The following is a 14,617-nucleotide window of genomic DNA, read 5'->3' as shown; positions in this document are numbered from 1 at the left end:
TTTGGATTGGCATTATTATTTTATTTCTTTTTAACATTATTCGTATTGTGAAAATCAAAATCTAATTTCCTCATGTTTACTTTCCAGTGCCTCCATCTGTGGAACTGGATGTGAAATTAATTGAAGGCCTTGTGGTAAAAGCTGGAACTACAGTCAGATTCCCTGCCATTATAAGGGGTGTACCTGTTCCTACTGCAAAGTGGACAACCGATGGGAGTGAGATTAAAACAGATGATCACTACACAGTTGAAACTGACAGCTACTCATCAGTGCTTACCATTAAGAACTGCTTAAGGAAAGACACTGGGGAATATCAAATCACAGTTTCCAATGCAGCTGGCAGCAAAACAGTAGCCGTCCATCTTACTGTTCTTGATGTTCCTGGTCCACCAACAGGTCCTATTAATATTCTGGAAGTTACCCCTGAACATATGACTATCTCATGGCAGCCACCTAAGGATGATGGAGGAAGCCCTGTGATAAATTATATCGTTGAGAAAAAAGATACAAGGAAAGACACGTGGGGTGTTGTCTCTTCAGGAAGCAGTAAGACAAAGCTGAAAGTCCCACATCTACAAAAGGGTTTTGAATATGTCTTCCGAGTTAGAGCAGAGAATAAGATGGGTGTTGGTCCTCCCCTTGACTCCGTACCTACTGTTGCTAAACACAAGTTTAGTCCTCCATCTCCTCCTGGTAAACCAGTGGTTACTGACATAACTGAAAATGCTGCAACAGTGTCTTGGACTCTGCCTAAATCTGATGGTGGCAGTCCTATAACTGGTTACTATGTGGAACGTCGAGAAATAACTGGCAAATGGGTGAGGGTCAACAAAACACCTATAACTGAGCTGAAGTATACAGTGACTGGACTCTATGACGGAAATACATATGAGTTTAGAGTTTTTGCTGAAAATCTTGCAGGGCTAAGCAGTCCATCCCCAAGTTCTGACCCAATAAAAGCTTGCCGACCCATCAAACCACCTGGACCACCTATTAATCCTAAACTGAAAGACAAGACCAGAGAAACAGCTGACTTGGTGTGGACAAAGCCTCTCAGTGACGGTGGTAGCCCCATTCTAGGCTATGTAGTGGAATGTCAGAAACCTGGTACAGCACAATGGAACAGGATTAATAAAGATGAACTCATTAGGCAATGTGCCTTTAGGGTACCTGGTCTAATTGAAGGAAATGAATACAGATTCCGTATAAAGGCAGCTAATATTGTGGGGGAGGGAGAGCCAAGAGAACTAGCAGAATCTGTGATTGCAAAAGACATCCTTCATCCTCCAGAAGTAGAACTTGATGTTACTTGTCGTGATGTTATTACTGTTAGAGTGGGCCAAACTATCCGCATTCTTGCTCGAGTCAAAGGCAGACCTGAACCAGACATAACTTGGTCCAAGGAAGGCAAAGCATTGGTCCGAGAAAAGCGAGTTGACATAATTCACGATCTACCTCGCGCTGAGTTACAAATTAAAGAAGCTATTAGAGCTGATCATGGCAAGTATATCATCTCAGCTAAGAACAGCAGTGGACATGCCCAAGGTTCCACTATCGTTAATGTCCTTGACAGACCCGGGCCTTGCCAGAATTTAAGGGTTAGCAATGTAACTAAAGAGAACTGTACGATTGCTTGGGAAAACCCACTAGATAATGGTGGCTCAGAAATAACAAATTTCATAGTAGAATACCGCAAACCCAACGAGAAAGGCTGGTCAATTGTTGCTTCAGATGTCACTAAGCGATTAATCAAGGCCAACCTTTTAGCCAACAATGAATACTATTTCCGAGTTTGTGCAGAGAATAAAGTAGGTGTTGGGCCAACCATTGAAACAAAAACTCCAATTCTGGCTATTAACCCTATTGATAGACCAGGTGAGCCTGAAAACCTTCATATTGCAGACAAAGGAAAGACATTTGTCTATCTAAAGTGGCGGCGGCCTGACTATGACGGTGGTAGCCCAAATCTATCATATCATGTTGAGAGGAGGCTGAAGGGCTCTGCAGACTGGGAAAGAGTGCACAAAGGCAGCATTAAAGAAACCCACTACATGGTTGACAAGTGTGTTGAAAACCAGATTTATGAGTTTAGAGTGCAAACAAAGAATGAAGGTGGGGAAAGTGACTGGGTAAAGACAGAGGAAGTTGTTGTGAAGGAAGACTTACAGAAACCAGTACTTGAGCTGAAATTAAGTGGTGTGCTAACTGTCAAAGCAGGGGACACCATTAGACTTGAGGCAGGTGTTAGAGGCAAACCATTTCCAGAAGTTTTATGGACCAAGGATAAAGATGCTACGGACTTAACAAGATCACCGAGGGTCAAGATTGATACCAGTGCTGATTCATCTAGATTTTCTCTTACCAAAGCAAAGCGAAGTGATGGTGGTAAATATGTAATTACAGCAACTAACACAGCTGGCAGTTTTGTGGCCTATGCCACTGTCAATGTTCTAGATAAGCCTGGTCCTGTAAGAAATCTGAAAATTACTGATGTGTCCAGTGATAGGTGTACTATTTGCTGGGATCCACCAGAAGATGACGGCGGCTGTGAAATCCAAAATTATATTCTAGAAAAATGTGAGAGTAAGCGAATGGTTTGGTCTACCTATTCTGCTACTGTCTTAACAACTGGTGCTACGGTAACACGCCTCATAGAAGGAAATGAATACATTTTCAGAGTCCGTGCAGAAAATAAAATAGGCACAGGGCCTCCAACGGAAAGTAAACCGGTCATTGCAAAAACCAAATATGATAGACCTGGTCGCCCTGATCCCCCAGAAGTCACTAAAGTAAGCAAAGAAGAGATGACTGTGGTTTGGACTCCACCTGAATATGATGGTGGGAAGTCCATCACAGGATACTTTTTGGAGAAAAAGGAAAAACATGGAACACGATGGGTCCCTGTTAACAAGAGTGCAATCCCCGAGAGACGTCTGAAAGTACAGAATCTCCTCCCAGGACATGAATATCAGTTCCGTGTCAAGGCAGAAAATGAAATTGGAATTGGAGAACCAAGCTTGCCATCAAAACCAGTAGTGGCAAAAGACCCCATAGGTATGATGTTCTTGCTTTTTCTGATATTACACCAACTCTTAATCTCAACATAGGGGTATTATACAAATAAGTTAAATCCGTAACATCAGAATTTCATTTTAGCCAATATTTTTCCAAAAAGATCTCTTACCAAATCACCTAAAATGTACAAACAATGTGGATTCTAATTTTATGAAGGAAAATAAGGACTTGGTAATCGAGAAATTGAATGCCCAATCTTTGATTGAGAATGGACTGTATAAAATTACACATTAAAATATCACTAGTAGTGGTTAACCATGTGTAAATTTATTCTTATATAATTGATTTTCAGAACCACCTGGTCCACCAACCAATCTCAAAGTGGTTGATACGACCAAAAGTTCTATAACCCTTGCATGGGGAAAACCGGTGTATGATGGTGGCGCGCCGATAATTGGATATGTTGTGGAAATGAGACCAAAAAGACCAGATATGTCACCCGATGAAGGCTGGAAAAGATGTAATGCGGCAGCACAGCTTGTTCGCATGGAATTCACTGTCACCAGCTTGGATGAAAACCAGGAATACGAGTTCAGGGTGTGTGCCCAAAACCAGGTTGGCATTGGGCGCCCTGCAGAACTAAAGGATGCTATTAAACCTAAAGAAATCCTAGGTGAGGCCCTATTTTACCACTTGATTCATTCATACTTCACTTCTCATGTCAATTCCCCACATTCTAAAAAGTCAACTAATGGCTTTCATGTCATTGGCAGAACCTCCGGAGATTGATTTGGATGCCAGCATGAGAAAACTGGTCACAGTGAGAGCAGGATGCCCTATTCGACTATTTGCCATAATAAGAGGGCGACCAGCCCCTAAAGTCACTTGGCGAAAAGTGGGTATCGATAATGTCGTCAGAAAAGGACAAGTCGATCTGGTTGACACTATGGCCTTCCTTGTCATCCCCAATTCTACCCGTGATGACTCAGGAAAATATTCCTTGACGCTTGTAAACCCGGCAGGAGAAAAGGCAGTGTTTGTGAACGTCAGAGTATTAGGTGGGTTACTAACGAGCTTCTTCCTCCCCTTCAAAAATGCATTAGTTAATAAGGAGGCTGAGGAGACACGTATATCTGATTTTGTGGTTCTTTACAGATACTCCTGGACCTGTGTCTGATTTAAAAGTTTCAGATGTCACTAAAACATCATGCCACATTTCCTGGGGCCCTCCTGAGAACGATGGTGGGAGCCAAGTGACACATTATATTGTGGAGAAACGTGAGGCCGACAGAAAGACATGGTCAACTGTTACCCCGGAAGTTAAGAAAACAAGCTTCCAAGTCACCAATCTTGTCCCTGGGAATGAGTATTTCTTCAGAGTAACTGCTGTCAATGAGTATGGCCCTGGTGTCCCAACAGACGTCCCCAAACCAGTGCTTGCATCTGATCCGCTCTGTAAGTAGCATCGTTTCTTCCTCCTTTTAACACCAATCACCTTACTTTAGCAAGGTCAAGATACCAAAAACATTTTAATCCACTACTGAAAGGGCTTCAATTTGTAGAAATCCAAAATAGTACAAATAAATATCTAAGTCACTCATCAAAGGCTCTTTTGATCTGCCTCATCTTTTACTTTCTTCTTTCAACACAACAAACCACAGTTTCCATAGACTTTGAAGCAAGTGGAATATTAAAACATCTATGTTTATTAACAAAGGGATTTGACTAGGTTACCTGAACAGTTTTCTAACTCACGTTTTTCTTCTAGGTGAGCCGGATCCCCCAAGGAAACTAGAAGTGACTGAAATGACAAAGAACAGCGCTGCATTAGCCTGGTTACCACCCTTGCGTGATGGAGGCGCTAAGATCGATGGCTATATCATTAGTTACAGAGAAGAAGAGCAGCCTGCAGATCGCTGGACGGAGTACTCAGTGGTGAAAGACCTCAGCCTTGTTGTCACTGGCCTAAAGGAAGGAAAGAAATATAAATTTAGAGTAGTGGCCAGAAATGCTGTTGGAGTCAGTTTGCCAAGAGAAACTGAAGGAGTGTACGAAGCGAAAGAACAGCTGTGTAAGTAGTCATTGTCTCATTTTTATCATATAATGAAAGTTTATTAGAATTTTCTTTTGACATGGAGACATTTCTCCCTGAGGCTTGTAGTTCCAGAAATTCGGGGAAAATAGTAGAGAACAGTGGTTTTCGAAACATTTGAGTCCACAACACATAGTACATACACTAAATCATGACACAGTACGCAATACATATATATAGCTAAAAAAAAGTTTCTTGAATCCTTATTATGTATGCTGGACTGTGATATTGTCTATTTGATTCGATCTCATTCTTTTTAAAAAATATTAGCTGTAATGCAAACATTAATTTGAACCCACTAAGGGTTACAATCCACAATTTAAAAAACACTAGTATAGTTTCCCACCAGAGGATATTTAACCTCCCTGCAAAATTAATGTATTTTCATTTTACTTTTAGTGCCACCAAAGATCCTTATGCCAGAGCAAATTACTATCAAAGCTGGGAAGAAACTCCGAATTGAAGCCCATGTGTATGGAAAGCCTCATCCGACCTGTAAATGGAAAAAAGGAGAAGATGAAGTTGTCACATCCAGCCACTTGGCAGTGCATAAAGCAGACAATTCTTCAATTCTGATCATAAAAGATGTTACTAGGAAAGACAGTGGTTACTATAGCCTCACAGCAGAGAACAGTTCTGGAACAGACACTCAGAAAATCAAAGTCATTGTCATGGGTAGGTCAAGTGTTAAACAAATGGCCATCTACATATGAAGGTCAGAAACATTTTTTTCCTATCAAATCCCTTGTTCTTATATTTCTTTCCTCTTGGTCCATGCAGATGCTCCCGGGCCTCCTCAGCCTCCATTTGACATTTCTGATATAGACGCCGATGCTTGCACCCTGTCGTGGCACATCCCTCTGGAGGATGGAGGCAGTAGCATCACCAATTACATAGTGGAGAAGTGTGACGTGAGCCGAGGTGATTGGGTGACAGCTCTAGCTTCAGTGACAAAAACTTCCTGCAGAGTTGGAAAACTGATCCCCGGGCAGGAGTACATCTTCCGAGTCCGTGCTGAAAATCGATTCGGCATTTCAGAGCCTCTCACATCTCCAAAGATGCTGGCTAAGTTCCCATTTGGTATGTTTCTTTCAGGAAGAAAAAAATTATGTTTTATTTCTAGTCTGTTACTTAAGGTAGAAACTGACATTTCTCTTGTCTTCATCTCCAGGTGTTCCTAGTGAACCAAAGAATGCACGAGTCACTAAAGTCAACAAAGACTGCATATTTGTGGCATGGGACAGACCAGACAGTGATGGAGGGAGCCCCATTACCGGTTACCTGATTGAACGCAAAGAAAGAAACAGTTTGCTCTGGGTGAAAGCTAATGATACTCCTGTCCGGTCAACTGAATATCCTTGTGCAGGCCTTGTAGAAGGTCTTGAGTATTCATTCAGAATATATGCCCTAAACAAAGCTGGATCCAGCCCACCTAGCAAACCAACAGAATACGTAACTGCAAGAATGCCGGTTGGTGAGTAATGTTTTTTTTTTTTTAGTATTATGGTGGCACATTTAAATCTTGGAGTCTCTGAAGATTACTACTTCCATTCAGGAATATGTTCTGGGTGATAATATGAAATATGGAAGTTTAAAACTTTTGCTATTAAGATAATGCTGAGAGCACTTCCTTTGGTTTTAGATCCTCCTGGAAAGCCTGAAGTTATTGATGTTACCAAGAATACGGTATCCCTTATCTGGGCTCGTCCGAAGCATGATGGAGGCAGCAAAATTATTGGCTATTTCGTAGAAGCTTGCAAGCTTCCTGGTGATAAGTGGGTACGGTGCAATACTACACCTCACCAGATTCCCCAGGAAGAGTACACAGTTACTGGCTTAGAAGAGAATGCTCAGTATCAATTTAGAGCAATTGCCAAGACTGCAGTAAACATTAGCCAGCCTTCGGAACCTTCTGATCCAGTGACCATCGTCGCAGAAAATGGTAAGATTCTGTTGAGTATTATAGGCAAAGGTGGACAACACCCATAATGTATATTTTTCCTATTAAAAAATTAAATCTATATCTACAGAAAAAAGGACAAGTAAAATGATAGGTACTTTGTATACAGACACTAAAAATTATGATATGGAGAATCTTAATAGCATGTTAAACTAAAAAGCAGGGTACAAAACTGTGAGGACCATATAATTTCAAACATACATGTGCACAGAAAGATGACAAAGAAATGCACCAGAATGCTACTAGTGAAAATTTAAGGATGTTGGAATTATGGGTGATCTTTACTTGTCTCTTTATACTGTTAGCATGATCAGATTTCTACATTAAACCTGTATTTCTTTTATAATGAATATGTTACTTTTAAAAATCTCATCTTGAAAGAGATAGAGCATATGATTTTCCCACTTTTATTAATAAGAATTATATAATATAGCTTTGCATATATTAAATCCTTTTATCTTTTTTCTTTCCAGTTCCTCCCAGAATAGACCTGAGTGTGGCTATGAAATCTTTGCTTACTGTAAAAGCTGGAACTAATGTTTGCCTGGATGCTACTGTTTTTGGTAAACCAATGCCAACAGTCTCCTGGAAGAAGGAAGGCACACTGCTACAACCAGCAGAAGGCATAAAGATGGCCATGAAGCGAAACCTGTGCACCCTGGAGCTGTTCAGTGTGAACAGAAAGGACTCAGGAGACTATACCATTACTGCTGAAAATTCAAGTGGTTCCAAATCAGCCACCATTAAGCTTAAAGTGTTAGGTAACTAAAGTGTTTAATTAGAAGCTCATATTTTACTTTGGTTAATGTGATATAATAGAATTTATGAAATAATATCTGAGAAAAGATACACATTCACATGTATCTTTTGTAGTCACAGAATTATTCTTATAACAGAACAATAGTGTTTTAGAGCTAAAAAGAGCATTAGAGATCACATATTCCAGATATATAATTTTATGTGTGAGGAAATTAAGATTCTGGAAAATTCAGTGACTTGCAAGGTCATACAGGAAGTGAATGACAATATAAAAACTACAGCCCAGGTCTCCAGACCTCCACTCTACTCATTCCCCATTTCATGTGTGTCAGTGAAAGACTTCACTTTTCTTTCTTGTGCTTTCAGATAAACCAGGTCCTCCAGCATCTGTTAAAATCAACAAAATGTATTCAGATCGTGCAATGCTTTCTTGGGAACCACCTCTTGAAGACGGAGGCTCAGAAATCACCAACTATATTGTTGACAAACGTGAAACAAGCAGACCCAACTGGGCACAAGTCTCTGCTACTGTGCCCATCACCAGCTGCAGCGTGGAGAAACTCATAGAGGGCCATGAGTATCAGTTCCGAATTTGTGCTGAAAATAAATATGGAGTGGGCGACCCGATCTTCACTGAACCAGCAGTTGCTAAAAACCCATATGGTAGGAACATTTTCCTGTGGTATTTCATTTTACTTTTTAAATATTACCTTTTAGCCTGGGAGATTAACTTTTCAGTTAATCTCTGCAGACCCACCTGGACGCTGTGATCCTCCTGTTATTAGCAACATCACCAAAGATCATATGACAGTAAGCTGGAAACCGCCAGCAGATGATGGCGGCTCACCCATCACTGGCTATTTGGTGGAAAAGCGGGAAACCCAGGCAGTAAACTGGACTAAGGTCAACAGAAAGCCTGTTATAGAAAGAACAATAAAAGCAACAGGTCTCCAAGAAGGCACCGAATACGAGTTCCGAGTTACAGCAATAAATAAGGCTGGACCAGGCAAACCCAGCGATGCATCCAAAGCTGTTTATGCCCAGGACCCTCTCTGTAAGTTTTCATGAAAGAGTCTCATGTCCTGTGTTCTAATCAGTGTTGAACAACCAGTAATTAGGTTTTAATGAAAATTTTCTATTATTTTTTATCCTCAGATCCTCCTGGCCCACCAGCTTTTCCTAAAGTATATGATACAACACGTAGCTCCGTGAGTCTATCTTGGGGCAAGCCAGCCTATGACGGTGGTAGCCCTATCATTGGTTACCTTGTTGAAGTAAAACGAGCTGACTCTGATAACTGGGTGAGGTGCAATTTACCACAGAAGCTACAGAAGACCCGCTTTGAGGTTACCGGCCTGCTGGAAAACACAGAGTATCAATTCCGCGTGTATGCCGTCAATAAGGTTGGATACAGTGACCCCAGTGATGTGCCAGACAAACATTGTCCCAAGGACATCTTAAGTAAGTATTACCAGGAGAAATATATAGAGCTTTTCTCATCAGTCATATTGTTAAACTGATGAGATTTATTTATTTCCAAGCTTTAGAGTTGGTAAGTCTAGGAGTACATTTTAGGAGAGCTGGATCAGTACTTTATGGTATAACAGGCCAAATATTATGCAAGGTGATTTGTGGTTTTGAAAAGCTTTTCATATTTACATGAAAGTTTCATGTCTTCAAAAGAAGATGAAATATAGAAATTTTATTTTGAGATTAAAGAGTTTTTTAGACTAAGTAGTGAGCTATTTATCATTCTTGTAGTTTTTATTTTCTCTTCTAATCCACTCCTCTCCATAAGTATGTAATTGGTAGGCTGTCCATCTTAATTTCCTTCCTCACCATTTCTGCTATTCACTTATTCACCGTAACCAATTCTCCCTGTATTTTGAATTACTTGGTATTATACTTCATTCCCTGTGTACTTTTATTCCAACAATGAAATAAAGTAGGAGAGCCAGAGTATACGGCAGAGTGCCTTCATGGAATGTAAACAAGAAAAACAAGAATGGAAGAAAACCAAGAGCCAATCTTCTATTTTTAATATACAGAGAGTTTGAGAGTTTGTAGGGTTCATGGGAAGAGGAGGTACAGATCCTCCAGGGAAAACTTGGCTTAGCCTATAGGACACTGGAAAATAGAGAGATCAACTATTGCTACAGAATATTAAAATAGTTGGCAAAAGTCTTGAGGATTATATTAAGCATTTTTTAAAGAACAAGGAATCAGTTATGGAAAAGAAACTATTTTAGAAGTGATAAGACCAGTCCTTGGAAATGCATTTGACCATTAAATTATTACTTTAACTTTCTTCACTCTAAAATTAACAGTTCCACCTGAGGGAGAACTTGATGCCGATTTGAGGAAAACACTCATATTACGTGCTGGAGTTACAATGAGACTGTATGTACCAGTAAAAGGACGTCCACCTCCAAAGATAACTTGGTCTAAACCAAATGTCAATCTAAGAGAAAGGATTGGACTGGACATAAAGTCAACTGACTTTGACACTTTCTTGCGCTGTGAAAATGTAAACAAATATGATGCAGGAAAATATATCTTGACTCTGGAGAACAGCTGTGGTAAAAAGGAGTATACCATCGTAGTGAAAGTGCTCGGTAGGTCTATTTGAAAAAACAATCATATATGTTACAAATGTTGTCTACATATTTTTTATGTATTCATTTCTTATTTACCCACTATTTGTGCAGATACTCCTGGGCCACCCGTCAATGTGACTGTTAAGGAAATATCCAAAGATTCTGCTTATATTACCTGGGATCCTCCCATTATTGATGGTGGAAGCCCTATCATAAATTATGTGGTAGAAAAACGTGATGCAGAGAGGAAGTCCTGGTCTACAGTGACAACTGAGTGCTCAAAAACAAGCTTCAGAGTATCGAACTTGGAGGAGGGAAAATCCTACTTCTTCAGGGTGTTTGCTGAAAACGAGTATGGCATTGGTGATCCCGGTGAAACACGTGATGCCGTCAAAGCTTCTGGTGAGCAAATGAGCTGCCACCCCATCATTTTGAGTGACGTCTTACCTTGTTTATCTGGGGCTTAGACTTATCATTTTTCCTTTGCTTATCATTTTTCCTTTGCTTTAGAAACCCCTGGACCAGTTGTGGACCTGAAAGTGACGTCTGTAACTAAGTCATCTTGTAGCATAGGCTGGAAAAAGCCTCGCAGTGATGGTGGAAGTCGAATAATTGGATATGTGGTTGATTTCTTGACCGAAGAAAATAAGTGGCAACGAGTTATGAAATCAGCAAGCTTACAGTACTCCACAAAAGATTTGACTGAAGGGAAGGAATATACCTTCAGAGTGAGTGCTGAGAATGAAAATGGAGAAGGAACCCCAAGTGAAATCACTGCTGTGGCAAAGGATGATGTTGGTAAGTCAACCACACATTTTCATTTTCCCTTTATTGTCATCAAAAGTAAGCTCTTGAGCCCTACTCACGGCCTATATAAAAATCTTTTAAAAACTATAATGATCTGAAAATTTTAATTGCTTGGTCTTAAAAATAACAATAATTTGGGTCTGTCCCTGTGGCCGAGTGGTTAAGTTCGTGCACTCTGCTGCAGGCAGCCCAGTGTTTCAAATCCTGGGCGCGGACATGGCACTGATCAAACCACACTGAGGCAGTGTCCCACATGCCACAACTAGAAGGACCCACAATGAAGAATATACAACTATGTACCGGGGGGCTTTGGGGAGAAAAAGAAAAAAAACATAAAATCTTTAAAAAAAACCCAACAAACAATAATTTATCTCTGCTGTTTTACAGTGGCTCCTGACCTTGACTTAAAGGATCTACCTGATTTGTGCTACTTGGCTAAAGAAAACAGCAACTTCCGTCTTAAGATCCCCATAAAAGGCAAGCCAGCTCCATCAGTATCCTGGAAGAAAGGAGAAGATCCTCTAGCAACTGACACAAGAGTCAGTGTTGAGTCATCTGCAGTCAACACAACTCTTGTAGTATATGATTGCCAAAAATCTGATGCTGGAAAATACACAATCACACTGAAAAATGTTGCTGGCACCAAGGAAGGAACTCTCTCTATAAAAGTTGTTGGCAAGCCTGGCATCCCCACTGGGCCAATCAAATTTGAGGAAGTCACAGCAGAAGCCATAACCTTAAAGTGGGGTCCTCCAAAGGACGATGGAGGTTCTGAAATCACCAACTATATCCTAGAGAAGAGAGATTCTGTAAACAACAAGTGGGTGACCTGTGCCTCAGCTGTCCAGAAAACCACATTTAGAGTAACCAGACTTCACGAGGGTATGGAATACACCTTCAGGGTCAGTGCCGAAAATAAATACGGTGTAGGAGAGGGCCTGAAATCGGAGCCAATTGTTGCTAAACATCCATTCGGTAAGTGTCTCAAAGTCAGAAAACATAAAGCAAAACGTGGTTTTGAGGAAGTTCCTTATTATAAATCTTGGATTATCTACTTTTTCCTAGATGTGCCTGATGCTCCCCCACCTCCCAATATTGTGGATGTCAGACATGATTCAGTATCTCTAACTTGGACTGACCCCAGGAAAACCGGTGGCTCTCCAATTACAGGTAATTAGTTTGCTTTTACATTAATGTTTCTTCCAAATCTTCCTCCCTGAAAACAAGCTGAATGCATGCTCCTTATTTATAGCACCATCTGCGTACTCAATAATGTATCTTCCTTTCAGTACATTATGCATTCAGTATATTAAGCATTAATTTAGCTACTTAATTAAGCTAATGCTTAATTTCAATGAACACCTCCTAATATAATAGTTATTAAAGAAAGTCTTTCTAGTGATATTATCTATTTTTGTAAGTTAAAATTTTTCAAGAGAAGGTGCATTAAATATGCATATTCCAAGAGAAAAAAATGGTCCTATGCCTGGGTATTAAAGCGTAGATACTAGCGAGAAGGATTATTTGTTCCATATGTCCATAAATAAGGTATTCGGGCAAAAACACATGTATTTAAAAAGCAGGCTACATTTGCACTTTCTATCAGAATTGACGCATCACTGGTCTTTCGTAGGGTATCATATTGAGTTCAAGGAAAGAAACAGCCTCTTGTGGAAGAGAGCTAACAAGACTCCTATTAGGATGAAAGACTTCAAAGTGACAGGATTAACTGAAGGCCTTGAATATGAATTCCGAGTCATGGCTATCAATTTAGCAGGAGTAGGAAAGCCAAGCCTGCCATCAGAGCCAGTTGTGGCACTTGATCCAATTGGTAAGTCATTGCTCAAAGAAAAACTCAGGTGCATTTTCTGCATGAAGAAAACATTGGTATTGGTTTGACTGGGTTTTTTTGCTTTGTTTTAGATCCTCCTGGCAAACCTGAGGTTATTAATGTAACAAGGAATTCAGTGACTCTCATTTGGACTGAACCCAAATATGATGGTGGTCATAAATTGACTGGCTATATAGTGGAGAAGCGGGATCTACCCTCTAAATCTTGGACGAAAGCCAATCATGTTAATGTCCCAGATTGTGCCTTTACTGTAACTGACCTTGTTGAGGGTGGAAAATATGAATTCAGAATTAGAGCAAAAAATACAGCAGGTGCCATCAGTGCTCCATCAGAGAGTACAGGAACCATTATTTGCAAGGATGAATATGGTAGGTCTATTTTACTTTTTAGGCCTCACAAAAAATAGCAAATTCAGCCGCCTTCATCTTCTGATTCAAATGCATTTTTTTTCTTTACAGAGGCGCCAACCATTGTCCTTGATCCCACAATAAAAGATGGACTAACAATTAAAGCAGGAGATACCATTATTTTGAGTGCCATTAGCATTCTTGGCAAGCCCCTTCCAAAGTCAAGTTGGTCCAGGGCAGGAAAAGACATTAGACCATCAGATATCGTTCAGATATCTTCGACTCCAACATCTTCCATGCTTACTGTCAAGTATGCCACTAGAAAAGATGCTGGTGAATACACCATCACTGCTACCAATCCTTTTGGCACAAAGGAGGAACATGTGAAGGTAATAGTCCTTGATGTACCTGGTCCTCCAGGTCCCATTGAAATCAGTAATGTTTCTGCTGAAAAAGCAACACTTACATGGACACCTCCTTTGGAAGACGGTGGCTCACCAATTAAGTCCTATATTCTTGAAAAGAGAGAAACCAGCCGACTTTTGTGGACAGTCGTTGCTGAAGATATTCAGTCTTGCAGGCATGTGGCAACCAAACTTATCCAAGGAAATGAGTACATCTTCCGGGTCTCAGCTGTAAACCAATATGGCAAAGGAGAACCTGTGCAGTCCGAACCTGTCAAAATGGTAGACAGATTTGGTACGTAGAGCATGTGAGGGAACTGATATGTAAACATTTACAGCAGAGTTTAGGAAAGCATGGATTTCTCATAAATTTGCTTCCTTTGCAGGTCCCCCTGGCCCTCCTGGAAAACCAGAGATTTCAAATGTCACTAAAAACACCGCCACTGTCAGTTGGAAAAGACCAACTGATGATGGTGGCAGTGAGATCACGGGATATCATGTAGAAAGGAGAGAAAAGAAAAGTTTGCGATGGGTGAGAGCAACCAAGACACCAGTTTCTGATCTCAGATGCAAAGTAACAGGACTGCAAGAAGGAAACACCTACGAATTCCGTGTCAGTGCAGAAAACAAAGCAGGAGTTGGTCCACCTAGTGATGCTTCAAATCCTGTTCTAATGAAAGATGTAGCATGTTAGTATTTATCTTTCTCACCACAGCTCATTTGGGACAGCCAACATTTTATATAATGTAGCCAAAAGCCAAATTCTTAATATACACTTTTGTGT

General features: G+C 40.4%; 1 protein-coding gene and 1 long non-coding RNA gene across 2 annotated transcripts in view; one reads left to right on the top strand and one right to left on the bottom strand.

Annotated features, from left to right (window-relative positions):
- The window catches only part of TTN (titin), a 269,108-nt gene that overhangs the window by 204,909 nt on the left and 49,582 nt on the right, over positions 1-14,617 (top strand). Inside the window, exons 292-313 of the mRNA XM_070580292.1 lie at positions 88-3,054; positions 3,368-3,688; positions 3,789-4,073; positions 4,171-4,470; positions 4,784-5,086; positions 5,507-5,782; positions 5,888-6,187; positions 6,279-6,581; positions 6,750-7,049; positions 7,541-7,828; positions 8,193-8,489; positions 8,578-8,880; positions 8,982-9,287; positions 10,154-10,441; positions 10,535-10,825; positions 10,934-11,221; positions 11,618-12,205; positions 12,296-12,400; positions 12,864-13,061; positions 13,154-13,450; positions 13,541-14,128; positions 14,220-14,522. Of these exons, the coding sequence (XP_070436393.1) occupies positions 88-3,054; positions 3,368-3,688; positions 3,789-4,073; positions 4,171-4,470; positions 4,784-5,086; positions 5,507-5,782; positions 5,888-6,187; positions 6,279-6,581; positions 6,750-7,049; positions 7,541-7,828; positions 8,193-8,489; positions 8,578-8,880; positions 8,982-9,287; positions 10,154-10,441; positions 10,535-10,825; positions 10,934-11,221; positions 11,618-12,205; positions 12,296-12,400; positions 12,864-13,061; positions 13,154-13,450; positions 13,541-14,128; positions 14,220-14,522 (9,495 nt within the window). The remainder of the gene's footprint in view (positions 1-87; positions 3,055-3,367; positions 3,689-3,788; positions 4,074-4,170; positions 4,471-4,783; positions 5,087-5,506; positions 5,783-5,887; positions 6,188-6,278; positions 6,582-6,749; positions 7,050-7,540; positions 7,829-8,192; positions 8,490-8,577; positions 8,881-8,981; positions 9,288-10,153; positions 10,442-10,534; positions 10,826-10,933; positions 11,222-11,617; positions 12,206-12,295; positions 12,401-12,863; positions 13,062-13,153; positions 13,451-13,540; positions 14,129-14,219; positions 14,523-14,617) is intronic.
- Positions 13,503-14,617, bottom strand: part of LOC139076651 (uncharacterized) — a 52,741-nt gene continuing 51,626 nt past the window's right edge. Inside the window, exon 3 of the long non-coding RNA XR_011528457.1 lies at positions 13,503-14,104. This is a non-coding gene — a long non-coding RNA (uncharacterized lncRNA). The remainder of the gene's footprint in view (positions 14,105-14,617) is intronic.

Source organism: Equus przewalskii, chromosome 17 (genome assembly GCF_037783145.1).
Source record: "Equus przewalskii isolate Varuska chromosome 17, EquPr2, whole genome shotgun sequence".
Taxonomy (NCBI): Eukaryota; Metazoa; Chordata; class Mammalia; order Perissodactyla; family Equidae; genus Equus; species Equus przewalskii.
This window is presented reverse-complemented; position numbering and strand designations above follow the sequence as displayed.